We start from the raw sequence: 27,913 nt of genomic DNA, 5'->3' as shown, positions 1-27,913 counted from the left end.
TTTGAGTTGAGTGACTCACTGTGATTGCAGGATGGGTCTGCTCAGTCCAGTGCAGGTGCAGGGTGGACAGCTTCAGTGGTTGTTGAAGTAACAGGGAAATATCAGCCTGGAGAGAAAAAAAGACCAGATTTCTTTCCCTTGGCATTATGGACTGTGTTTTTTCCATCTCTAGCTTTAATTCAGAAATGTTTCTAATGCACTGGAAAGTCATCCCACAGCGAGTGACAGCACAGTAACAATGTGGCCATGACTAACACAGTTCTTTGTGGTTTTCCCTTTTCCTCTCCTGGTTGTGCAGCTGGGGACATGAAAGTGGGAAAAAGCTTGAAAGCAATTAAACTGGGAAGTAGTTAGCCATAGGAAGAGGAGAATAATGGAAAACAAGGGAAAATAGGGGAAGGAAAGGACAACAAGGGTTTTTTCAGGTGTAAAAAGGACATTACATGAACTGCATGAGGTGTGGCATCAACACTGGCAGCAGAAATCCATCTGTACATTCTGCACTGGTCATGAGCCTCAGTTCCTCTACCCTGCTCTGGTTTGATTTTGAAGGTCATTCACCACCCATCTGGGATCAGTCAAATTCCTCATTTCTGTGTTTTGTCTGAGGTGATGCCCATCAGGTTGCTTTTCACCTCTTGTTGTACTGGTGACCTGTTTTCTCTATGCAGGAACTTGTGGTGGCAAAAGTTGGGGAACAGTCCTGTGACCCTGGTTTGTGTCTGACCTCATGTGTCTCTTTACACGAGTCTGTTGCTTCTCTGCTTACTGGGGTGCATATCTGTTGGAGAGGCTGCCTCTGTCGGGAGGGGATGGCATAGGCTTTGTTGCTGATATTCAAGGCTAAACTTTGCACTCTCTGCAATGCTGTCTGAATGTTCTTCTCCCTCAGTTGTTTGAGGATAATGAAGGCAGTGGTTTCTTATTTGAATATATGTTGCTTTAGAAGGTTAAGCTGTGGGCTGCCTTTGCATACTTCTGTGTTCCATCACCCACATCCCATGACAGCAGGTTTGGTATGTGCTGGTTTAACTGCATTTCCTTCCAGATACTTACCAGTAGAACAATTGCATAAATTTGTTAACAGTGTCAGAGGAAAAGAAAAAGCATGGGTTATTTTGCAAACAAGAGTATGATTTTTATTGTAGCAATGATATAGGCTGTTTTCTTGGGCTTTGACCTGTATTATTTTGGCCTGATTTTGAAGTGCTTGGTTTTTAATAGTTTGCCATTGACTGACACAGGAGGCTACTTGTAAAATTGTAATAGAAAAATAAAAATATTGTACTCTATAGGAAAAACAAGACATCCATGTTGAGCATCAAAAATGGGGAAATTTAGCCTTTGACAGCAAGAACAAACTCGGCTGATTGCGGATGTTTCTGAGGGTGCTTTTTAGCTTCTCAACAGCATAGTCAGGACTGGACCTCCTACTTGGGTGTGTGAAAACCCCTTGTCTCTTTTTCTGAGCAGCCAGGGCTAGCCAACATTGATAAGTGTGTTCAGTGTTCAATAAATGGTGTTTATTGTTGTCGGGGAAAAAGTAATTCCCCTTCTGGCAGTGCAGAACGTGTGATTTGTAAATAGAAATCTGGGAGCGGTGCTGTGGCTGCAGATACAGCCAGGGTTTGACAGAAATGCAGCAGAGCTGGGGTACGAATGTGTCAGTGTGCAGGAGCAGAACAGCCCTGTCAAAATGCAGACTCCACTTGCTAGAGACACTGCCCTGAATGAGACCCTACAGAAAACAGATACCGTGCGAAACGGCTCGTGTACCATAATTCCCAGCCACGCTTACCAAGGGGGAATTAACCAAATAATGTAGGGTTGGAAAAACATCTAACAGCTTTATTTGATGTAATTTCAAATGTGAAATATTGTTAAGAAAAGTATCTTACATTGGTCATTTTGTAGATACTGAGATGCCTACTAAGGCTTGTTACACAGGTCATGGCTGTTTTCCTTTGAGCAGATGATACTACTTGTAAACAGAGAGTGATGTTCTTTCAAAGGATCTCCACTTACTTGGCATGCTTAAGTAGGTTTTCAGCTCTCAGGAGACTTTGCTCAGCTCTGATATCCCACCTGGGGTTCTCTTTGTCATTAATTTCCTCTGGAACAGAAGCACCTAAGGTGCAAATTCAGATGCTGGAGGAGCATTTGGGAATATGCCACTTACTCTATTCCTGCACTTTTTCCTGAGCATCTCTGGCCGCAGCTGGAGGCAGGCTCCTGACAAGGGTGGACACACGTCTATCCTGGCAGTGCTGATCCTGGCATCACCTACAGACTGGGTACGGAGAGGGCAATGAACAATTTAGGTACTGCCCCCTGGATGCCAGTTTATGCAAGCAACCCTGTGGGATTAGCCTCCCTTTCTTAAATACAGGACACTTGTGGTAACTGTAGATATGCTGGATTGTCCCTCACAGCACTTATCTCCCTGATGCGTGCAACCAGATCCCTGCCCTGGGCCTAGCTACTATTTAGTCAGGATATAGATGTTTAGTCTGTTTTAATCTGTTCCTCACAAATCAATCCCAGAAGCCTTACAGCTGTCTCTGCTGCCTTTCTCCCAGCACTGTGCAGTTTCTTGGTACCCAGCCTGCTGCTGGGGATTTAAAAATGTATATGTGTATTTTTAACCAAGCAGCTCTTCTGCACTGAGCTCTTGGAGACCAGCAACTGAAGGCTGTGTGCATGGAGGTGTACAGGGAGAGGAAGCTGGAAAAATGAGGAAGATCCACCAGGATGCTTGCTATCTCTCCCTAACCCCATTGAGGAGCTGCTCAGTGCCCATGCCTTGTTTTTGAGTCTGTCACCTCAGTCGTTGGGGAGCTGCTGGAACAGGCTGGGAACAGGCTGTGCTAGTGCCAATGGCGCTACACAAAAAGGCATTCACACATAACGAAGCTCTGAAACGCCCTGAGCAAAAGTGTCAGCAGCTTGAAATGGGGTCAGCTGTGCTGTGGAGAGAAGCAGGCTGGGCTGGGGGAGCAGGGGAGAGACCTCCCACTCTTCAGCCTGGCTGAGGCAAGGGGCCTCCAAGGCAATGGGGAGTGAGCCTGCTCCTGCTGACTGTCCCTGGGGTCCTTACCCCTGCTGCAGATCAGGGTCTGGTGGCCCTGGTTTTCTTCAGGCCTCATGTAGGTACCCAAAAAAGCATCGTTCCAGCCACAGAGCTTGGCTTTCTGAAGCTGCTGTAGGCAGACACTGCACACAGACTGGCAGCTCAAGTAACCTCCTGAATATCTGTGATTCCCTAAGCAGCCATGGGCAAGTTGCCACCTTGCTCTGTGCCTCAGTTTCCCCTTTTTTATAACAGGATAATAATGCTGGTCTACCAAGGGAAGGGAGGAGGTGGGGAAAGGATGTTTGCGTCATTCTGGCTGTCCCTGCCTGCGGGGCTGCTGTTCCTGAAGAGTTAAGAGGAGGCTGGTTTTGAGGCTAAGGCAGAAGGGTACTTGCCTTTGCCACTGAACTAGTGGCTGGCTCTAGCCACATGATAACACCTCTTCATGCTGTTTCCTTAAAACAAGAAGGTACGTCCCACCAGGTCCAGGCAGCACCAAGAGCTTTTTAAACCTAGTTCTGTCCCAACCAGTCTGTGGTCCCCATTTGAAGGTGTCATGCCTCTGGCTAAAGGAAGCTCTTCAAGTTGAGTCATAAGGACCCACTACAACAGGGTAGGTAAAACACTGGCCTTCCACAGGCTATACTTGCTTCCTGAATCAATTTTGAGAGAAAAAGATTTTTAAGGCTGTACCGAGTGGGAGCAAAGCCTTCCCCTGCCTCCTAGATATTTAGTAGCAACTGAGCTGCTAAAACACTCTGCCAGCAGAAATTCTCTGCAGTGCAGCACCTAGGGTTCAGCCAGCAGCGCTACCTGCTCTGAAGACATGAGATGCAGACCTGAGGGCATATGGGATGTAGTGTTGCTGTTCCCCATACTGGAATGCATAGTCAGTGTGTAGATACCAGCTGGATGTGTGTTCAGGATTATTACAAGTGCAATCACCAAATGTTGTTTCCTGAAACCCTGGGGCTGCTTTGCAGCAAATTAAAGAAAGGAGCAGAAGCCTATATGCTATTTCACTGGTCAAAGTGGAGAGAACAAATTAAAGTGCCTATTTTAGCACAGTGAGGCAGCTGTGCTCTTCTCAGGGCAGTGGCTGAGATGCCACCTCTCCATGCTTGATGGAGGTGAAAGCATCTGTCCTAGCAACAGGCAGTTAGTCAGAAGTGGAGGAGCTGGATAATGCTTGCTGTTGAGAAAATTTTGGATGACAGCTTGGCAAGGACTGAGGGGCAGATGCAAGTCACAAACATCCCCACTAAGCAGTGTCAGATGCTTTTTATGGGTCTGTCACATGCCATGTGAGAAGAAGCTGTGATCTATGCAATGGAGCTTCCTAGGGCTCAGCAGCAGTGAGTGTGAGGTGTTCCGTGGGATTTGTTCACTGTTGGTTGTGACTCTGAGTTACCCTCAGCAGAATGAACTAAGGGAAATGGGTTGCAGGAACACTCTTCAGCTGCTTCTCTGCAAAGGCAGGCAGCTACTTAAAGAGCCTGTAGTAGTTTTTAAGCAGTACAAATGCATTAGATATATCATGTTACCGTTAAGCCTTGGTGCACTCTGGAAATGTCTGGCATTCTTATTCTTCTTTTAGCAAAATGAGGTTTAGGAAGTTCAAGTGACCAGAATCCCAATACATTTCTGCCTGAGGAGAAAATGTAAAGGTGGGGGTGTTGCTGTGCCTTATCACAGGCATTAGAAATGATGATTGGATGTGTTTGACTGTGCTTATTCTTTATTTCTAACATAGTTTTCATAGCAGAAACAAAATTGGAAATCAGAGAAAATGTCACCTCAGAGTTAATAGATCAAAAGAACCAAGTTGCTCAGAGGATGTAATCCCTCCCCATACATGTATATAGATGCTGGGTGTGTTCAACTGTTTCAGCACCCAAAATACCATAGGGAGATTCTCAGTGTTTTATTTTAACCCTTTGCATATTATGTCTTATATTTGCATGAGATGACTGAGTTAAGCTAAATCACACCAAATGTAGGGTGAAGTTTTCCTTACTTGGTGTTTAAGAGCTTACACTTTGGAGTAAATTCAGCCTGTGATATGCTTATTTTTGGATGCTTCTGGACTCTTCCTGTGTGGTCCAGAGCTGAGAAAGTCACTCTGTTATCAGCAGGTTTTAGTTTGCTAAGCAGCACCTACCTGTCTTCTAAAAAAAGTTCTTACAGCTCTGTAGTCAGTAAAAGGTTGCAAATGGTTGTTATAAAGGGCTGGCTGCTTTGAAACAAAAGAATAGCTCCTTTCCTTTTCCAGGTGAAAACTTGTCCCAAAGATGAAGTGATTTGCTGAAGGTCCCTCAGAAAATGTAGAGCTGAGACAGGAAATGAACCCAAGTCACCTGACAAACCCATTTGATGCTGTTAACCAATCTGCCTGCCTGCATTATGGGAAACTTAGCAAAAAACATGGGTAATGAAGCTGCCCAGAAGAATGACTCTGCTGCTATACAGCAGGTAATCCTTTAGATTTAAGAAACAACATAACTTGTAAGTAGGGAGCTTACAAAATATATCATCTGAAGACAATGCCATGTTTAATGCATTTGGTGCCAATGATTTGCTTTCCCTTCCTATACTGTTTACAGAGCAGCTAGTGCAGAGCCACTGAATTTGCTATTGAAGATGAAAGGCTTGTTGTTTTTCAAAGCCCTTTGTACTTCTTTACTCCTAACTGGAGCTGTCACTGCAGATGCTTTTTATTTCCTTTATCACTGGAGGTCTGAAGTCCTGTCTTTAAAGATTTCCTCAATTCAAAGGAAGATTTCTTTTGCTCTTAGTCCCAGGTGACCTGGAAGGTCTTTGCTCTTTTGTTTGGGCTGAAGACTCCACAGGCAATGCTAATGCCTTTGAAGGACTGCTGAAAACCTTTAACCCTCAGACAGCCAATGTCCCATCTGAAGTCCTTCGGTGAAGTCATGAGGAATTCAATCTGTCCTGCTCATTTCTCTGGCCTGGGAATGATAATACCGCTCTTGAACCATAGAGATGGAGTGAAAAATTTCTGGTGACTATTAGTGGTGTTTACAATGGTACACAAAGGATGCAGCTTCCTCCCTCACAACAGCCACAGAAAGCATGTGTTAGCTACTGTACAACATTCCAACCCCCCCATCAGATTATCACTGAAGTTATTTAACAGGCAAGTAATCAAGGCAGCAGAATCTTCCCCATTTCAAAGTTGAGGCACTGAAGCTGTGGGAGGTCAAGTAATTTGCCCAAGATCATGGTAAGAAGATGAGACACAGCTGAGAATTGAAACTAAGGTCCTGCTTTGATACCTTAACAACCTGATTATCTTCTTGTGTGCCATCTCCCATGCATGGAAATAGGCTGAATTGAAGGATTTACTCTCCTTCATCTAGCCTGTCAGTTGGTGGGTCTGTTACTGATCTCTCTGATCAGACATTAAATCTGCATGATCTCACTTTTTAAAAAAATGTTCTAGCCAATGAGTTCTCTTAGATTCACTCTAATTGGTCCTTAATGGCAGTCTGATGGACAGTCCCTGCAATGCCCATTCCAAGCACGCAGCCTTCCCCCTCAGCCTACACCAGCAGGGTTATCTGTCAGTCAAGCTAATGCTCCTAAATGGCTACATTGCCCAACTGGAAAGCAGTCTATGCAAATCTCATAACGAAGCTATACTGAGCAGAACTGGATCCTCAGTGTTCTCCAAAGCTCTCCCCATCAGTGCAATCAAGTGACTTTGACTGATGAAATGCTCTTCAGCTAAATGTGCTTTTCACCTGCAAATGTGTTTTCTGTAAATGACTCATAAAAGTGATTCGAACTGGTATTTTCTCAGGTTGCCCTATAGCCCCGCTGCCAACACAGGCCCCTTGTTGACCTATGGGATAGCCCTGGAGGGGAGCTGCCTGTGAATTGTGTGGGGCTGAAAAGCCCATAGCCCAGCACACTCATCTTAGTGGAATGAGAAACAGTCCCAAAGTCTCAGTGTTCACAATGACCACAGAGAATCTTAATGTCCTTGCTGAGGAGTTTGAACACTGAGCGAAGGGTGAATTGATACTGAGTGTGCTGAAACCAAAGAAGGAATGCATTTAGATACATTTTCAGTGTTCTCCACTTACAAGGAAGTGATGGCACCTGGACCCTGGGAGACCCAAATAACTATTTGCTTGTTCACATAAAATGTTTCCTTCCTGTTTTATTTCTTGGGATAGTGTTTATACAGCAAACTACATGTGGAATGCACACAAACATCTTCCTTTTGTGCATCCACATGTGAGCTACTTCTTTGTTGTTACTGATCACCCATTACAGAATTGAAATTAGACATGCATAAGTGTGAGGAAGGCGGCATCACTGCCAAAGAAAACTTGTGTCTTGCATCTCAAGTATCAGGTTATCAGAGAACTGCCTAAAGAGTAATCAAAATGCATATGGCTACCACTGAAGGTGACTGTCTTTTAGCAGGGAATGTAGTTCTTTCTGTCTCTGTTATATTTGGTCAAATTGCACAATATCAGTACAAAAACATTCTCCAAAGGAGTAGCTTCAGTCACATTAGAAGTCTGTACAAAACTGGAAAGTTAATGTGAATCTTTTAAATCCTAGAGCATTGCCCTCTCTTTGCTTTCTCAAACAGCTTCATCTGAGAACAGCACAAGCTCTCTACCTGATTCTGTTACCAACTTTGCTGATTTTTATTGTAAAAATGTTTTGTTGATTTTTATTTTTGTAAATTTTAATCTCTTCCAAAAATATCCTAAGTGCACTGAATATTATGTCCTGCCACAGAACCCTTTGGCTTAATAATTAGGAGATTGATCACCACCAGTAACAAGCATGAAAGTTTAAATGGTATATAACTATTGTCTGTACTAACGCAATAAAAGTGGGTTTACTTTTACAGTGGTAATTTTAGCAGCAATCTAAATCAACACCCTGTTGATGATCAGGGTACTCTTTCTTTAAAAAGAAATGGAGTGCTAGTTAGTATTATAGGTACATTATTGTCTTTACCTTCTGCAATCAGCTTTTATTCATAATTTTATAATAGGTGTAAATTTTTATATTTCCTTAGGCAAGCACAAGAATGAACTGAGCTTCTAGAAAATTACTTAAAATAGGCAATACTGTATGGTGTGTAAAAGGTCAATGGATTCGAGTGCTGAGCTCTGCAAATGGGCAGCCCTGCTATGCTGGGGCTGGCAGTCAGGCAGCTTGTTGGGGGTGTTTGAAGTGTGATGGGATGTTTTCTGTATAGATGTGTGTTAGGGAATTTGGGAGGGGAGAGGGAGAATGGTGGGGAAAAATTCTGTGGTATGAGGCACAGCCGGTGGGTGAATGGTGTTGGAAGAAGGAATCATCTCGCATGAGGCTGGAGGATTTGCTTCTGTGACATACAGGGCACCTGCAGCTGTGCCTTGTTCTCACTCCTCAGTCCTAGGCTTCCGAAGGCTGTGACCAGATGTAGGAGCAGTGAGGGAGACCAGGAAAGTGGCTTTGTACCTTTGTGTGATACAATGACAAACACAAAGGGGAACTCTGGAAAGCTTTAACTTTGATGCTCTTGAGCAGTACCACAACCGTGGGGCAGCCAGTTTTATTTTCCCATTCTCTTGATAATGTTGCTTTTAAAAGTTGGAAGAAATCACTGAGCTGTGGCTGGGCTAAGTGTCATAAGTGCTCAAGGCATGGAAAGTTTGTTGCTCCACACAACTCTATTTCCAGGCTGCTCTGGCTCAGACAAGCAATGTGGTGGCAGGTCATACTTGCATCTCTTCCAAGGGGGGAGCTTTTGTTTTTCCTGTTTTCTAGGTTCAGCCAGTGGAGTGTGGGTCAGTTACAGGACAACCATCATACCTCTCTGTGGAAACTCTAGGTGGATATATGCTTGTGATTGATTTGAGGATCACCGCTTACATCAGTAGTGCAATTCCTGTTGGCTCCAAGGAGAATCTGTTCAGCTGAACATCTAGACAGATAGGTTAATTATTAGGTTTTCTTCTCCTTTAGTGTCCGGATGGTCTCTTGCCATCCTCTTCCAAAACAAGACTGCCCTTGAATGAGTTTGAATGCATATACAATGTACTGCTCCCACCTGACTAGAAACAGCTGTTCTGTGTGCATGGCTGCATAGCACAAAATGCTGAGGACCTGAGGCTGACCCTTCTCAAATAGGAGTCACTGCCCTCTGTCTTCTTCTTCTCTTATCTTTCAAACTATCCTCCTATATGATTGCTGTTTTGTAGACGCTCATGAAAGTTGGTTGCAAAGTGCTATCAATGCAATTTTCAAGTGAAAGGAGAGAAATGGTAACCAATTCTGTGCAGTATAACTGAAGGCAGTGACATGCATTACATTATATCTTTTTATCTCCTATCCTTTTTACTTTTTTTTTATCAGTAGCAAGGTGGCAATAAGTCAGCTTAGGTTGACTGCTCCTTGCCTGAAAGGCCATACCAGTGTATCAAGAGATGACTGTGATGACCTTCCAGGCAGTTTGAATGGTAAGCCTTGTACGTTCACCAGTCTGGAAGATTCCTCATGAAAGCACTTATTATCAGTGCAAGTTCAGATTCTATGGTAGAAACAGCCTCCTTTGCAACCAACAGGGGTGGGCTTGAGTCACGGCCTGGTTTCTTGGGCCTGATCAATTTGGAGAATAACATATTTCCCTGGGCAGGAGTAGGCTGTAGCTTCTTGAGTTGCTTAGTCAATTTTGTTCATTTAGCAGTGGTAGGTTGGGTATAGCATCCTGCCTTGCTTTGTGCTGGAGAGGTAAGGACTCTTAAGGGAGAGAGTTAAGGGACTCTTAAGTCATCTTTTCTGCCACCAGTGACAGATGGGGCTGGCTTTGATATCTCCTTGCTTTTTCCTTGGGAATTCAAATGGAATCAGTAGCTGGAGAGCTGATGAATGGCATTGCAATTGTATTTTGGTACCATCGAGGAAATTCAGGGCTGATTACCTTACCCTTCAAGGCTAGAGAGAGACTTCCACAGCTGATGGAAAAGATAAGGGATGGGGAGTCTGTGTGTGGCCTTCCACACACTGAAGAGCAGAGAAACAAATCCATCTGTTAGCTGATAGAGAGAGCCCATCCCCATGGTTCTGGAATGACTTGAGGAACAAGCACTCTCCAACAGCATACTGAAAGCAGGAAGTTCAATGAAGTGAGCTTCTGTTGTGTGCCCTGAAGCCAAAGAACATTTATTTCAGGAACAATAGTTCCAGAGCTAGCAGTGACCTTTTGTTATCGTATCCTCTGGGGCAGGTGCTTGGCTCTGGTGCTCTGAGTAAGGCAGTCCATTGTTTTGGTTTTGGCTTTCTTTGCCTTCCCATTTCTGGCTCACTTTGGTTCATCGCAACTCAAATTACTCTCATTCCTCCTTGTTCCTGCCAGGATGGGGCATGGTAATATGGTAAAGCAGAAGGTACCACATGCATAGTCTGTTTTCACTAGCTAGATACAGCTGTGCAAGCCTGTGATCCCAAAGCTCTTTCATTAATCTGTGAGTGGGCAGGGAACCTGTAACTTTCAATGGGTCTTTTGCTGAAGAAAGCACTTTGTCACTTACACTACAGCAAGATGTTAAGTGATGCAGAGTTGTCCCTTTCCAGGCCATCCACCCAGCCTCTGATGGAGAAGAATGAGCTTCTAACTGCTGTCTAAGCTGTGTTTGGCCATCTTGCCATTGGGCTGGCCTTTGCTTGTTACACATCAATACAAGCTGCCACAGATTTACAAAGCAGCTACAGCTTTCATTGGCATGGCTGGAGTCATCTGTTCTGCATAAAAGGGGCTAACCATCATCTGGCATATCTCTGCACCACTGGGATCTGTTGTAAAGAGTGAGGGGCTGAGTACCCCAATAGCATGACTATAGAACAGGATTTAGTCACTGTAAGCAATGGCTCTCCCCTGATGTGGTTGCTTTCGAGCTAGAATGAGCTGGGCTCCTTCCTCATGTAAATCCACCTGAATCCACAGTGTCTGGCACAGTTATAATATCTGTCACATATGCATTTTCTTGGTGCCCGTAGCTTCAGTTTCAGGGGTGAGTGCCCTCCCCATGGAGAAGTTTGTTCTGGCAACCAGCATGTAGCTGAGGTATCTGAGAGTCTGCCCAGTAAGGGAGGGCTGGATAGCATGGATAGATGGGGCAAATGTGGCCCATGTGGGTGACACATAGCCATTCTTTTCTCTCTGCCCATCCCTAACAGCAAACTCAACCCCAGAGCTTGTCCTCCTTTGCTGGCTGGTAAATGAGCCATGTTTACTAAAGAAGCAGCGAGGAATTGTAAACCTGTATTGCCATTCATTGGCAATAACCTGCCTCATTGCATGTGCTTTGTCTGTGCCAGCCCACCATTAGCAAGGTGGAGAAGCTGCAGAAGAGTGCACTGGCAATGCAGTTTTCTTCAGCTCTAGAAGATCTGGGAATGTAATGGTCTTACAGAGTCAGAGATGTGCATGGTGTCTGAGATTTAGCATGTCTGAGGTTTAGGAATCTTCCTGTCCTGAAGTAGAACATGCTGCCTGCATTTTGAGATTATGAAAACATGAAAAACAGGGCTTCAAGTCAGTGAAAATATTTTTTACATGTTCTAATTGTGAGCTTTTGCTACGTGTTTGCAGCTTTTTTAAACTATAACAACTAAAATATTTGAAATTACATGTTTGAGTAATTTTGAAACATTATTCTCTCTCTCATTTCTTACATAAAGACAATCTTCTCAATTCCTTGCCTCTAAAAGACCCCATTTTTCCACCAGTTGGTAAATCTGCTTGATTCAATTAAAAGAGCTTTTGTGGAGCTGCAAATTTGGGGAATTTCACTCTCAAATGCTAAATGGTAGCAAGGAGTTTACCACTGGACATAAGATTAACCCCAGAACTAGTTTTTCCTAGTTTCTAGCTAATTTTTAAATGCTGGTTAATTCTGTGTTTGGTTTTAGTCTGGAAATCGCAGTAAGAAGCCTCATAAAGCAGTGTCTCATTTGATAATGAGACACCAGACTGAGATGTGCATCCACATGTTTTATAGCAAGCAAAGACATTAACTATTCATTCACTGGCAGTTGATTCCAATTCTCTATAAAGGGCTTTAAGAAAATGTGTGTTCTTGAGTTTTACCCTCAGGTAAGTCTCCCCTCATACTAGGTCTTGTAGCTACATGACTAATAATGTTGGACACCATAGTCCGAGCCACCTAACAGCTTAGCACCACAGTAAATCTATTCACTTCTTACAGCATGTGCCGGGTTTTAGCTAGACTTTGCTCCAGCTCTGTGTCCCTAGAACACAGAATTGCCTTATTGGTGACAACCCACTGAAATCAGTGGTGCTATATGTGTGGATCTAGTCCTGTGTGCTCCTCTTGTCTTCCACAGCCACATATGCCATGCCACAACTTCAGCCTGGTGTGTGACCTGCCACTGGGCGGCATGATGCCTGCTCCAATGCTGGCATATTAAAATACCTGGATGTATACATATTCGTATGTAATTGTTTGAAAAATTCAGCCTGAGGAAGGTTGAACTGAGATGAAGAAAGTTCATCAGATGAAGAAAGCAGCCCTGTCTGGCCAAGGTACAAGGAGAGGAAATCTCTGCTGTAACCAATGATAACAAACCACACCAATTACTCAATTAAAGCTAAACCCATCTTTAATCAAGACAGTCAATTTAAGAGGCCCTTGGGATTTTTCAAGAAGGAGGAGCCCCTAATCAGTGCGAAGGGAATTGCTCCTATTTATTGCAAGGTTGAATTTGCCCCCGAATTTACAAGTGCTAATTTTGAAAAAGAGAATCAATCATTAGTTTTTAATAAAGAACTTTCTCCTTGTGAGTTGTGGGGAGGGAATGAAAGCATTTCCCTGCACAGTTTAAAGTTCATTACTGCACAGATCAGGGAAAGTGTGCAAGAAAAGTGCAGTCAGATGAATATTCCTTGCTTAACCTCCAAACCGGTAATTTAGAGAAAAAAAAAAAAGCAATTATTTCTAAATCTGAGTTCCAGGTGACTACCTTTTATCTGAGCTCCATTAAATTATTCCCTTGCTAGATTCTCATGAAATAGGCTGTTTGTTCGAGCAGCTGTTGACTCCCTGTGATCATTTTGAAACCAAAACATTCTGTTTTCATTAGCAATGTTTCATCTTCCACCCTGGTGACATGAGGGGCTTGAGGAAGGTGTTTGTGCCTAGGTGTCAACTTTCTGCACTGAATCCCTGTTTCTTCACTGGTGTGGGGACAGACTGGATGAACTGCTTCCGGCTTGTCTCTCTGGCTGCGGGTACAACAGAAAAATGTGAGAGCATTTGGCAGCAGTGCTATCTCCAACCAGGTCAAGAGACAATGTCCTCAGCCTCATTCTCACCACACAAACTTGTAGCTAGATCCCTTACGCTCATTCCCACTGCAGTGTCTCAGCAAGGTCTCTTTTCAGTCTCAACTAAGATAATTTCTTCCTTCCTTGGTTGCCGTATGTGATTTCTTTGTCCCCAGGGTTTATTTCTGTGTGGCAACCACCAGACAGTTTTTTCTACAGTCTCCTGTTTATTCTGGACTTACACACTACAAGTTTCCTACACAGCCCTTTTGAAAACCACAGATTTATTTGTTTTTACTGCCTCTAGTCCAAGTAGCTGTTCTGAAATCCCATAGGGATGGAGCATTAGGGGCAGACAGATGTGATGAGCTGGGGCTGCTCCACATAAAGTGCAGCTGGTTGGAAATAGTCTTGACTTTTTCATAAACTCAAGTGTTGTCCAGCCCTGTTTTCAGTGACCTGATGTATTCATATGCTGAGGTGACTGGGCAGTAGAACTGCCTCAGCATTTCCCAGGTGGTGTTTGCTTGAGGCATGTTTGCCTTGACAGATTTCTTCCCATGCATGAATTCTGAGGCAGAATTTATATTTTATAAAGCTTTTTATATCTCTACCCATGATTTTTATTGCAAATTGAGCTCCCCTCATGTTGTATTGCTTTTTTTTTCCTCTCGTTCGTGACCTCACAGTCATCAGTGCCTGAAAGTCTGCCTTTACATACCTCATTTTCTCTCTCTGCTGTCCTGAGAAGGGCTCTATATCCATGACCCAGCATATGTAGCTTTGATGCTAGTTACTGGGGTCTGAAGGGCAGTTCACATGCCTTGAGAGACTCAGGGCTATATAGGTGTGTAGAAGAGCCCAGAAGTCTGGGATTCCCAGCCAGGAGCAGCAGTGGGAACTGAAAGCTTGTTGTGAGGCTTTCAGGCTCCTGCCTTCATGCTGGAGAGCCTGCAGTCTCCCAGACCCCAAGGATTTGCAGGGTCCTCACTGCTGGAATGAGGTGGGTTTCCTGAGCATCCAGGTGGGACTGAGATCTGTGGACCCAGATGTCTTCACTCCTGCCAACACCAAGGAGGAGATTCCTCCTATCAAACCATTTTACAACAGGTTTAGCACCACAGACAAGGCAGAGCATAGATGAGAAGAGAACCAGGCTCTTAATCTCAAAGGATGCAATGGCATTTTACCTTCTTATGCTCTGAATTATTCTGTCACAAACATCTTGAATGTCTAGTTATGTGTTCTAAAATGATCAGTAGACTGCTCATCAATCAGCCTTATTTAACAACTAACTTGCTGCAGGTGTTTTAGCAACCTGAATGTTTGGGCAGAAATGATTGCATTGTCTGGAACTCTGTGCCTGAACTGGGAGGGAGATTCTGGTGCCCTTGAGCTACTTGTGTGATGCACTGCAGTTTTACAATGGATTATGAAGTCAAGGCTGAAGAAAGTGAAAACTTTTCTCTCCTGGGCAATTAAAGAACACAGGTTATTTTGCCTTAGGAATACAACTGTACCTGCCTGCTTCTCCTATTTCACTGCAAGTTGCCCTTGAATGGCAAAGTGATTCTTGCATGTGTAGAAAGTGGGGGCCTGAAGGAGTGTTCAGCACTCACAGGAGGACTGGCTTTTTGGAGAAGCTGATTAGTCAGTACAGTGGGTTTCCTTCCTGCTTGCCATACACCAAAGCCCAAATCTAATTTTAGGCATTAAACTGAATACTAACTCTTGAAAACATATGGCATCAATTCTGATTGCTGATAACTTTTCGTAAATTGGCTTAATGCAAACAAATCCTATAAGTTGTTTTGCATTCCCCAACAGGGGATGTGAAAAAAGGAGGAAGCTGTAGGCCTGAGAGAGACCAGATCTGACCAAGCTAGCTCCAACATGATTCCTCATTTAGCTGTCTGTCCTCCCTGTAGGATCAGCTGCTTCAGAGCAGAGGAGTCCTGCTCTGGAACTCGTGTAAGTTGGAAAGAGACCTCACCAATAGCTCTGCACTTACAAGTGTACTGAGTGGTACAGAAAATACAAAAGACTACCCTGAAATGCATGAATGGTGAATTAAAGAGTTAATGAATCCTCAAGAAGGAGTAAGTTTGCATACAGAAATCGGAGACAGAAGGCTCACCAGTACATTTCTCTGGCCAAACCCACAGACGAGGATTAACTGAGAGCCTTTGGGGACACAAACAGAACAACGTTATTCCGAGGCCAAGAGCTTGTTTCACCATTTATTCTCTGTATGTCACTGTGGTATATAAGTGCTGCTGTGGGTAAAAGAAGAAATAACATTATATTCATTCCCTGCATTCATCTCAAGACACGTCCTGAAATTTAAACATTTGATAGTGCTCTCTTATTTTGTATTGACTCACTTCACTTTTTCCCCCATGGAAGTCTGTCCGTCTGGGGACACTCCACTGACACGATCCATTGGGACTTGCTGCAGATATTTCCGTGAGTAATGTGCTTTGGTTGTGTTCCTGTTCTTTCCGCATTCCCTGGCTAGGAGTGCTCGAGCAAACAGATATTGTGTGAGGAATGTTTGAGGGAGTGGGCTGATTTGAAGCAATTGTCCAGAATATCCATGAAAGAGCTTCACAATGAGAGCTGTGCAACCTGCTCTGTGAACCTCTTTCTAAGGTGTGTGCTCATCCAGGTGAGAAACTGAAGTGTACAGTGTAGCCTGTGTGTCCTGTTGTGCCTCCACATATTGCAGATCACTAATGCTGCCAAAGTACCTGAAATTGTTTGCAGAAACTACCTGACAAATAGTTCTGATAAACCAAATAAACCATCTTTGTTTATAAGAGTAAAAAGCAAAAGTCAGAAATTGAGCAAGCTCAATTAATTAATCACCCATCTCCAGATCTGGCAAAATAACTCTGAGGAGGCTGGAGTCTCTTTTTGGTCTATTTTCAGCCAGTGCTGGAAGGAAAAGTGACAGAAATCTCTCTGCAAAGCCTGTTCTGATGAGATTTCCAGCCAGTTTCATGAATGAACTTGGTTTGGATTAACTGTGAATAAGCCCTTGGGCAGAACTAGCTAATCACAGACACTTCTGTGAATGGGGTTCTGACCCAACACTCAATGAAGGCAATGAGAAACCCACTGGGGCAGCTTATCTGATATCTGGGGAGCCTCTTTGCAGTTCTCTCCAAAGCAGCCGGAGTCAGCTGTTCCCAGACACTGGAAACTGGACGAGGGTGAATTTTACTTATGGTCCATTCACCCATTTTATGGGCCTTTTCATCAGGCCCAGGGACAAATTTTCTCCACCATGTGCTGGTCATTTAAAAACCGGTGTAGCAGATGAGACCTCGTAAGAATCAAGCTTGTATTTTCCTCCTGCTGCCTTGTTTCCCAGCAGTAATTAACAGAGACAGATGCCTGCTTCTTCTGGGATTGTTTAACCTTGGGGACAGTTTGAGGTCTGTCCCTGGAGGCTGTCTCCACAAGTAACATGTTTTTTAAATTATGCTCCTCTATTGATCCCCTGCCTGAACAATTTCTGGTGGTTCTTGCTCTGAGCACAAGGGTGTCTGCAATCAACCTTCTGACGATATTTGAGGAGAGCTCTGTTTTAAAAGGCTGCCTCTCCTGAAGCATGCTATTTTAAATGTGAAAGACTATATGAGAGGATCTGAAACAAAGAGATTTTCGAAAGCTTGGGAACTTTTAATCCTTGAGCCTGAGCCCAGCCACACCTTCTGACTTTAGTTTGGGAGCCTCTGATTCAAACACACCTTTTCCACCTGACTTCCAAACCTGGAGGACACCATGGAATAGTTTATGTTGGATATCCCCTCTCCAATCCAAAGGAGGCCAGAGGTCTTAAAAAGTCAAATTCTATCAGATGCTTTTGCCTCTAAATGAGTTCTTCAACATGCTACGAATGATTGATCTTGTGAGATTTCACAATGGTGGAAATCTTATGAGACTTTCCCTTGCTTTCCTTTGAAATGCCCACCCGTGTGTCTGGGTTTCTCCTGTGCACCCAAATCTCAGCTTTAAGCTAAGCAGAAAATTTGAGTGACTGTTTCAAGGTATGGATAAAGCCTTTCTGTATTTTAAGGAGACTTCAGAAACAGATGATAAATTATCTTCAATACCAAGCATAGGAAGAGCTCAATTTGAGATGAGGAAAAGTGTGAGTTAATGAGGTTTGAGTCTTTACCAAGTGATTATGGGATAATTAATTTAGTAAGATACATCTGTGGACCCAGCTGAGCTGCACTGGAGTGGTGAGCATGTAAGGCAGTTTAAAAGACAGCATGTCCTACTACTCTATCTGGGTAGCATTACTGGGGGGGAAGGATTTGTTGAATACTCCTTGAGGATGAAGCATTGGCTTCATGGCACAGGGGCTAGTATTTGTTTTTTCAGGTCTATGAGTAGCACAACAGTGCTGTTGTAGCATGATTGCAACATATGTAAGAACTGCTTTTTCTTATCCTGTTGTACTCCTGGTTGAGTTTGCTATGCTGCCATCAATGCATGCTATCCTTGAATGCAAATGCTATGAGTTCTTAGTAGACAGGAATTCTAGGGTCTTTGCTGGCTTTTTTTTTTTTTGGCTTATGAGCACAACTGAAGCATATTTGAAGGACTAGTTTGTATCATAAAGAGAGAAAGAATATAAGCTTCTAGGTTTCCCTGATATTGCAGTTTGACAACCTCTTATTGCCTTGTAGCCCTGAGGAATGAAAGAGTTAATGTGTTCTCCAGCATCTTTGTTGTTCCTGCAGAATAATCACCGTTTTAAAGATGCTTGCCTTGGTATTACAATGTAATACTCTGACTGACTAAACCCTAAAAATCTGGGGGCTGGTAGATAAAAGCCATTGAGAATGAACATTTCATTTGAGGCATCAATAACTTCATCAGAGCTGTTAGGAAAACAGCTCAGCTGCTCAGAAAATGGCAAGGAAATTTTTTTGTGTTAAATAACTCACTTTGCTTGGCCTGCAAACCCTGGCTGAGGCTCCTGAGGTCAAATTTTCTGGAGGTGGAAATACAGTATTGAATATATGATGGGACATAAGGGCTTCCAATCCTGCTTGTGAGGCTGTGTGAAAAGATAGTGTGTTGAGAAGTAAAAGCACTGGCTGAACGATCTTTCAGGAGTTGTGGGCCTAGTTCTTGTTTCTGTGGCTGGTTTTCTGCACAGCCTTGGAATGATTTCTCTTTCTCCTTGTCCTTACACTGGCTCAATTGCCAGACCAGTCTTGCAGGAGATGTCAGACCTCCCAGCTGCTTCTTCTGGTAGTCTGGACAGTCCCACAGCTGGTAGGGTTTCTGCCTGGAGTGACTTGAGTTGACCAAGGCAACAGGATACCATGACCCCTATCTCTATATGGGCTGTGGGTGTGCTCCCAAGCAGCCATAGCACCAAACTGTCCTTGTGGAGCCAGATGCTATGCTAGAGGTGGGACTTGTAGGGAGTATCCTTGAGGCACTAATTTTCCTTCAAAGCTTTTCTTCTAGAAGGTGGGGACTCCTTTGTCACTTCTTCCCAGTCTGGTGGCAAACTGGGCTGACAGTCCTCAATCTGGAGGCTGATTCAGGAAGACAGAGCGCGGTAAACCTGTGTTTAAAGGGGTCTGTGCTGATTAGGATCACATGCTATCACCATAGTAGCAGTTAATTGAGGGGTTATCAATAGACATCAAACCATCTCTCTCTGATTTTCCTTTTCTTCCTGTTATTTAATAAAACTAGTAAGAGGAAGGTTGCATTAACTTTTATCTTTAATTCTGTGACTGCAGTAAAAGCTAGTATTTGAAAAGTCACTGAATACAGGACAGAATTGGTTCTGTAATAATAATAATAAAACCTTGTTTTCCCTCTTTGAAAATAAATATGGTCCTTAGTAGAAAGATTTAGCCATTGCTGGCAGCCAATCAGCCAATTGGACAATTTGGGCTCCAAGCACTTGATTAGAATAACTTTAAGGAAAATTGCCTTCCTGAATCAAGTAAGAATCTATTAACCTGATGAAAGAGGGTTTGCTTATCTGAAAGGTTAAAACTCAAAACACAGCCTGGGCTGCATTAGATGAAGCCTCTTTTAAAATGACATAAAGTCAGAAAGTAATAGAAACACCATCTTTCATGTCTAGTCAATCATATCTAGTAGAGGAATTATTCCTCTGACTTTACCATTATAAGATTAGCTGTTTGTTAATAATGGGAAGTGTCAGGAATGCTGAAAATAGTTTTATTCTCTCCAACATTTTTAGCTGTCTTTATGTTGGAGTGAATGAATATTAATCAGAGTTTATAAAGCAAAGATATTTCTAGATGAGCATTATGCTAAGGCATTCCATGTTGAGTCTCTTCAGTGATTTATTGTTAGAGGTAAAAGTGAATGGGAAATGCAGAAAAAGTGCCATGTACACTTTGCTTCTCAGTGATTATTTCTATAAACAAATATCTTGCAAGTTGCTGAGCACTCAAAGGTTCTTTGAAGTCAATTGAATATATACCCCTCGAGTGTCCCTCTGCATCTTAAAGGATGGTTAGATCTACTCATGTAGCTTAGGCATATCTGACACTCATGGAAAAGGTGATTGCATTTTCTTGGCATGGATTTATTGAAGTTAATAAACATTGGCACTAATAGATTTCTCTGTCAGTGAGTACTAACATGCTCCCCTCTGTTTACTAAGGGCTAGACAGGAACACCTGGAGATACCTAAAGGCTGAATGCCAAACAGCAAAGTCCTGCCAGCTGTGGGCATAAGAGAGGAAAGAGGTGATGGAAAACCTTATACCAGCATATCCCTAGCACCTCTGCTCATCAACTGGGGTGGAAGTACTCTCTCACCTTGTCACCCACCACAGATGACACTGCAATGGATGTGTTAACTGACCCGAATGGGTACACCTTCATCATCTAGCAGCCCCTGCTGTAGCTAGTATGTGCCTATGCTTCCTCATAGCCCACATGTACCATTCCCATCTTGCAGCTGATGATTTTTTCTGTTTGCTGGGCAGATGTCCTCTCCAGAGAAGTAGATTTAAGAGAGCAAGCCCTGGGACTAGTGAAACTTCTGCTAGGTTTAGGCATTTTGCTTTGCTTAGGTACAGATACAATTGGCTGCCGCTGAGTAATAAATGTAAACAAAGGCCAGCTTGATAGCTGATAGCTCACCACAAGAAGATACTGGAAATCTACAGAGGGTTTGTATCCTATAAGGATACAAGAAACTGCTTAAAGATAATTTAGGGAAACAGGAGGATTGGAGGCAAGTATAGCAGCCTAAAGCATGAAGGTGGCTTAATTTGACTTCAATAAACCTCCTGCTGTTGTGTAGGACTCAAGCTCGCAGCCTGTGTCTGCAGTCATTGAAAACACATGGGGCTGGCTTTGCTTCTGGTGAAGCCAGCAAGGCTCTGGTGGGCCTTCAGGTGCAGTAAGAGCAATGTATGTTGTTGCCTGCTGCTTAGGCGTGTGCTGTGCTGCTGCCCTGCACCATCAGCATTGTTTTATAGCTTCTGGAAAACACCAGGGGTGTTTTCTGTGTGCCCATGGGAAAAATATTTCTGTGTTCAGGGTTGCTGTTTGCAGAAGTGAAGTATCCAGAATGTTTGCAGGTGTGTGATGCAGGACTTGGCTGTTGTGCAATGGGCACAACCCTATGCAAGATCCCATGAAGAAGGAGACAGGATGGGGGTAGAAGAGGAGGGTTAGAGCAAGTGCCTGATTCAGTATTTGTTCACAGCCAGAAGATGCACTCCAGTTAAGCTACTGAGACAGGAGAGATTATTTTTGAGAGAAAGACATGTTGAGCACAGGGTGTGCTGAGGTTGGCAGCTGGAAAAGGCTGAGTACCCCTGGTCCTGCTGATGTTGGGTGGATTGGATGCCACCCAGCTCCCATGGAAAAGTGGACCTTGTTGGGGGAGTTTGCATAAGGAGGAAGAGGCATAGATGAATTCTTCCTTCTATATGGGTATAACCTTTCTTCCCACTAAACTTGGAGGGAATTTGCCATGAATTCCAGTGTAAGTGCGACAAGGTCCAGATTGCCCTGGGCATAGAATGGCAAGGACAAAGTATATTGTGCTACAAAGTGTTAGGGTGCCTAGAAACCCAAAAGCTGTACGCTTAGACCAATGTTAAAAAAAGGCTGAGAAGGTCTCTGGTTTTGTGCCAGTTCCTCTGGAACCCGAATCAGAGAAAATCCACATGACTGCACATCCTGCTGGAGCTGGTGATTGCTACTTGCACTCACTGTGTTAGCAAATTGATCCCCATGGTTGCTGAGGAAGGAGGCTGAAAAGAATGGATGGCACTGTAAGCTTGTTATGAAAATGCAGGGAACTAGAGATAATGAATCTTGGATGAGCCCCTGATCTGCCTGGCGCTTGGGATGGCAATGGAGAGAGTTGGTTGGGAAGGATCTGTTTAACATCTTGGTGGAAATGATAGTCCCTAGAATGCAGAAGGTCATACTGTATTTGCCTGTGCTTACATCTGGGAGAAGTCACTGTCACAGAGCTAAGATCTTTCTGGATTAGATCTGCAGGGTTTTTTAATCAGAGCAGAAGTATTTTGGGGATTTACATGTTTTCTATCCTTGGCATCTTGCCCTGATGAACTACCAATTACACAATTGCAATCTAACTTAAATTGTAGTTAAAAAATTGGCTGTGTGCTGGGATATGGTGAGAATACCCTTTCTGTGATGGCAAAGATTTGAAATTGTGCAGTGTGTTATGTCTCCTGACACCAAAGCTAGCAAAGAATAAAACAGACTGTTTACTGTGGGTGCATGGAAAAAAAATGGAAAAGCTGAAATTAATGCCTTCTTTTAGATTCTCCTCATCCTGTAGCCAGATTAATGAATGAAACCATTTGCCCTAGATGCACAAGAGATTAATGCTGCTTGATTTTCATTTTAAGGCCAGTGGATTTAAAATAAGGAAACTCTAAATATGTGCTCAAGGTGCCTGAGAAGTAGCACAGTCAGAACTGAGCCCCAGTGTTCTACTACCACATCTTGTAGCCGTGCCCCCTCCTTCACTGTGCAATAGGTCCCTCCTGGTGTCGGACGTCCCTGTGAGCTGCCTTAAGGAACAGAGAGTTACAGGATTCCTGCTTTGTCATTACCAGCTGCATCTCGCTGAAGGAAAGGCCAGAGCTGATTAAAAGCAGTGATTTACTCAGGAGCTGTGTGGGACTCACCCCTAGGAAGGAGCTACTAGCCAAGCTGAGGCCTCAGTGCAGAAAGGAAAATTACCAAGGCAGTATCTTTCCAGAGGTTTGAAGTGAGTATGGAGAGGAAGGCCATGCACCCAATGGATGGCTGAGACACTGGATGGGACTGTCCTTTGACATTTCTCCAGGCTCAAGCTGCTGCAAGCTGTGGCATCTGCAATAGCTGAGCTATTCCTCAGAGCCTGTGGCAGAATAAATCACTAGCTGTTTTTTCTTTGCTGTGATAATATTAGAGGCAGGGCAGCTTAATGGATAGACTGCTGGGTTGCCATGCAAGAGGCTTCAGTGGAGTCTGCCTTCATCAGGATGGTTTTTTTTGCTCATCTCTGAAATGGAGATACAGATATCTGCTCAGTGAAATGCCATGACACCTGACACTGAAAGGCACTATGTAAGATCCTGTTTCTGATACTACCATGGAGAAAATGTTCCTGGGACACCAAGGAATCCTCAAGTGGTCTTCCAAAGTCCTGCTGCACCACATCCATCTTCCAGCTGCAGGGACCTCCCACCTTCTCACTCTATGAAGGGGATGACCCAGTCTCAGCCCCAGCAAAGTGGACTCGGTAAACCTTCAGATTTTTCTGTTTCCAGGCTTTCTGTTATTCACAGATTTTGAACAGTGAGCCTGAGTTGTGCCTCAGCCAGGCAGCTATACTGGGTGTCTGAGGGACTAGCCAGCACACCTTGTTTGTTAGGGGCATAAAAAATACCATTCAGGATAGATAACTCTCACCCTTGGGAGTCAAACAGCGCTGACCGGTGTGTTAGAAACTGAGCTCACATTCCTTTATACACCTGTCTTGGCTCTCCTTTTCTTGATTTGTTTTTTTTTCAGAGCAGTCTCTCTGTTGCTGACTTTACATACCTATGTGAACAGTAAAACTAGCTATTGTTTTAATTTGGGACTGTCTCTAAGAAGTGGGCAGCATTCCTAAAATGCTTTAAATTGCTATAAAGGGGGAAAAAAAGCCAAGCAGGAAGGGCAGAGCATAAAAACATCTCAGGGGCTGAATAAGTTCCCATGGGTTCAGATTGCCTGGGGCACCTGGATGTCCATTTTCTGTCTTGAACTTGCTGAAACCAGTGCTACCAGTCAGTTGAGTCAGTGCACAGTACCATCAGTACTCCCATTCCCTCAAGGACAACTTAGAACTGGAGGGGTAATAGCTGGAAAGGAATTTGAGAGGTCACTTAGCCCAGCTCCTTGCTGATAGCCTGAATAGTTAAATTATTCCTGATTTTCTATGCAATATATAGCTTTCATTGGTATTCACTTAATCAGTGCTGTGTTCCAAAAGACCACAAGTCTTCTTCTGGAGCTGACTTGCATTTTTTTTTTTGCTGTGATTTTGTGATTCTCTCATCTTGAGAGACTAGTAAGTAATTTAGCTTTGTGGTTATATTTTGTTTGTGCTGGGTTTTCTTCATTTCCTGCCTCAGCTGATCAGCCCTATCTTTCCCTGTGTTTTGCTTGAACGTTTTGTCCAGCAAAGAGTAAAATCCTAATTTTTCTATATTATGACAGCCTCTTCAAATGTTTGGAAATAAAAGCCCTTCCCGATGTGTTTGGTTTGTTTGTTTCTTTTTTCCCCTTAATCTTCCAACAGAAGTCACAAGCATTACCAAGTAAAGCTTTTTATTCTTCCTAACAACTATTCTGCCTCCAGCTTTTCTTCTCTATTGTGTTGTCTGGCCTGTAGTGCTAATACTTCTTTTCTGCTTGTTTTTCACAATGCTTGCCCAGAGTCTCATACTGCTAACTTTGCCATGATGTGCTTTGTATTTATCTATGGTACATCTTCTTATAATATGACTAATGCTCCTTGGATCCTGGCCGTATATTCTACATTCTGGATTTAAATCCTTCTTTCCTTTTATCTTTGCTTGAATATATCTTGTGGTAATAGCCTGCTCTTTTGTAGCCATAATTAAAGTTTTGCTTGAATCCTCCTTTTACACACCACTTACAGTTTACCATCATCTTTTTATGAGTTGCTTGTGCTGTTCTTCCTTTTGCTTCAGGCTGTGCATCCCTTGCTGCTCTATCAAATGACTCAACACCTGTAGGAATTTATTCCTCATTTCATTCTGGAGTTTGATCTGAGATTGGCTTAGGCTCCTCACTATTGCATATATAAGTGGCTGTTGCTGTGTATTTCTCTTCACTGTAAAGTTCAGATGTCTCTCAGTGTTTCCCTAGTACATCTTTCTAGTCCTCCTGCCCAGTTCCCCTGGGTCAATCTTTGTTCAGCTAATAGCAGAGTTCATTAGGAACCGCATAGCTGTTTGGAATAACACTGTAATTTTGTGTGTTGAGGTGATGATGAGAGGTATGGAGCCACAAAGCACTTGGGACTGGCATTTCAGTGCAATGAAGAAAGGAAGGATGCAGGGGGCTTTGTGGCCATGATGTGTGGTGATGGAGACCTCATTTTGCTCTACTGCTGAAGACACAGAATTTCACTGTGGGCTATTTCTGTGCCTTCAGAAAATATCTGGGTTTTTTTCCTGCAGAGGAGATGCCCCTCCAAAGAGAGTCACTGCTGTTTAGAGGAGGTTATGTGGGAAAGCAGAAAGGAATCATCAACAGAAGTGTGGAAGAAAAGATGCTGATCCTCCTTCAGGCAGCTCAAGGATTTGAGGTGGAAAAGGGTCTGCAATAATGGCATATTGATGTTAAATCTGCATTCCTGAACACGCGAAGAACCAGGAACTGAACCTAGTCTGCCAAAAGGTGGTGAAACCTCTTGTCTTCTCACAACCTTAACTACTGAGAGACGTGCACAGTTAAGGCTAGCTGTGTGGCTGGTGTATGGCGTCAAAAGTTTGGACTTATGGCCAGCTGTAGAGTGTGTGCAGTCTCAGGTCTAGTCCCTGTTCTCATTCAGAAGCAGTAATTTTACTGAAAGATAGTGTAGCTGCAGCACAAAGTGATTGATCATGAATGTCCATGAAACCTGCCGTGCAGCCTTAGAGGCTGTATTCAAGGAGAAAGGCAGATTCCCTATGACAGTTGGGACCTGAGCAGAGATGACTTCAAATCACAAATAAATGAAAGTTTAACTATTTTACTGGTGACCAAAGAACTGCTGTTGTGAAGTGAAACATTAACAGCAGGGTGAGTGCGAGCAGGATTGCTCAATGAAGTTCATCTTCAGGCACAACAGAACTGTGGTTGTCCAATGTGCAGGAAGCAGCAGGCATGGCAGAGGGGGACAGCATGCTGCAGGCTGCAAAGGAAGCCCAAGCTGGTGAGAGAATGTTTTATAGATTTCTTCTTGCTAGTCATAGAAGAAACTGTAGGCAGAAAGGCACCAGAAATGACAAGATGTTTCTCTGGCTGTTGTAGATTGACTAGTTACCAGATGACAGGCTCTTAAGTATAGATTAAGTACTTGATATTGTTAGTGGTATTAATCCAAATACCTTTACAATTTTGAGTCTGTAAGAGCTGGTGAATAGAGCAGATATGCAGGTCTAAAGAATTCCAGCATATTTTCCCGGTTGTTCAAGTGATTTAATACATCATTTCCTTAAATTACTTTGAAGTTTGAGAAGTCTCCAGGCAATGGAAACCATTCTTGTTCAGTCTAAATCAGTTAAGCCATACTCTTTCCTGTAATCAAAGAATTGGAGAAAATAAGCTAGAAGATACCTGGAGAGGTTATCTTGTCCATCCAGGGCCAGGTCATTAAGCTCAAAGTGATGCTGGCACACATTCATCTAGATTCTTGTAACCTTATCTTGGAAAGAAAGAAAGAGAACAGAAATACAAATATGGTAAAAGGGCTATAAAAGTATGACCGATTTGATATGAATTCAGGCTAAGTCCCATTATTCAGATACCAGTGTGGCTGAGCTGAAAATCAAGAAGGGAATTGTGTGACAAGATGAATGCAGATGAAAATGAAGAGATCAGTTGAGTATAAACAGATTAATGTGCATAGCACTGCAGCAGGAAGCAGTGAGAATCTGAGGATTGTAAATGCAAAGGGAAAATGCAGATTGTCTTCCTGTGGATTTGGGAACCAGAAAAAATTAAATGATGAACTGAAAGTTATAGAAAAATATATTCAAGAGAACTTCTGGCTATGCAAGGCAGCTGGTAGCTGAATATTAAATTCAAGCATGAATCATCCTGCAGATTCCTCACTTGCATAATGAATAACTCAGAAAAGCAGAAATTTCACAGAAACCAGTCCTTGCTTTCGTGCTTACCAGTTAAAGTTATTTATCATGTGATTTTCATAGCAATTCAGGAGGGCACCTCATCCATCTGCCTGCTTTTGAACATGACTTGGTATTTAGCCAGTCCCTAATAAATTCTTATATAACAGGCATGAGGGATTGCCTGGACCCTAAAGCCCCAGCCCCACCATCTCTGTTCCAGTGTTGACCTATTCTTGCAGAAAGGGAATTTGGCCAAAAGCAGCTCTAAATATTTTGTGAAGATGAAATCAGTTATTTTTCTCATCCTTGATGAAAATGGAGAACAGTTGGTCTCTGTGGCTGCTTTTCCTGGTAATGGGGTAGAATTCGGTATACTTCTTCCCTGAATTTCATCTTTTTCATTCCAGAGCCACAAAGTGGTTTCTCCCATTTAGCAATGTCATTTTGAATTCGCGCCCTGTTGTTGCGGTTTAAGCCCAGCCGACAACTCAGAACCATGCAGCCATTTGCTCACTCCCCCCTTCTCCCCAACCCAGGGTGGGATGGGGAGAATTGAAAGAATGTTAAATCCCACTGGTTGAGATAAGAACAGCCCAATAACCAAAGTATAATATAAAACTACTACTAATAATGATGAGGGAAATAACAAGAGGAGGGAGTATAAAAATAAAAAGGGAAAGGAAAAAAAAACAATAAAAACAAGTGATGCACAATACAATTGCTCACCATCCACGGACTGATGCCCAGCCTGACCCGAGCAGTGACTCAGGCCTTTCAGGTGACTCCCCTCAGTTTATATACTGGCTGTGACGTGCTGTGGTATGGAATACCCCTTTGGATAGTTCGGGTCAGGTGTTCTGTCTCTGCTTCCTCCCAGCTTCCTGTGCCCCTCCTCACTGGCAGAGCATGAGAGACTGAAACCCAGGATACCTGTTCTCCTTCAGGTTTCTCCATCCTGGTTTTGGACACAAACATGAACAGCATGTTGGCCGTTATTATGGAATAGCTGAGGACCTATGTGTTTCACGCCCTCTAATTTGGTAGAAAATTATTGATGGCTACTCTGAGAGGGATTTCCCAGTTGTCCACTTTCAACTGGTGTTGAAAGTGGGC

At 43.3% G+C, this 27,913-nt stretch overlaps 1 protein-coding gene across 4 annotated transcripts in view; it reads left to right on the top strand.

Annotated features, from left to right (window-relative positions):
• Positions 1-3,663: 3,663 nt before the first annotated feature.
• The window catches only part of SLC15A2 (solute carrier family 15 member 2), a 66,299-nt gene continuing 42,049 nt past the window's right edge, over positions 3,664-27,913 (top strand). The window contains exon 1 of one of the 4 annotated variants that reach the window (XM_062607107.1): positions 3,664-3,686. Coding sequence is in view for 2 of the 4 variants with exons in the window: in XM_062607100.1 (XP_062463084.1) it covers positions 15,794-15,860 (67 nt within the window). In the remaining 2 variants the exon portion in view is untranslated. Of the gene's footprint in view, positions 3,687-15,591; positions 15,861-23,707; positions 23,791-25,742; positions 25,882-27,913 lie in introns of those variants that run through there. The other 3 variants (XM_062607100.1, XM_062607106.1, XM_062607101.1) reach the window with 3 other exon arrangements.

This window comes from Pezoporus occidentalis, unplaced genomic scaffold (genome assembly GCF_034315485.1).
Source record: "Pezoporus occidentalis ecotype Australia unplaced genomic scaffold, CSIRO_AGI_Poc_V1 ctg12, whole genome shotgun sequence".
NCBI lineage: Eukaryota > Metazoa > Chordata > Aves > Psittaciformes > Psittacidae > Pezoporus > Pezoporus occidentalis.
The sequence above is the reverse complement of the archived record's forward strand: the minus strand, read 5'-3'. Positions and strand labels throughout refer to the sequence as shown.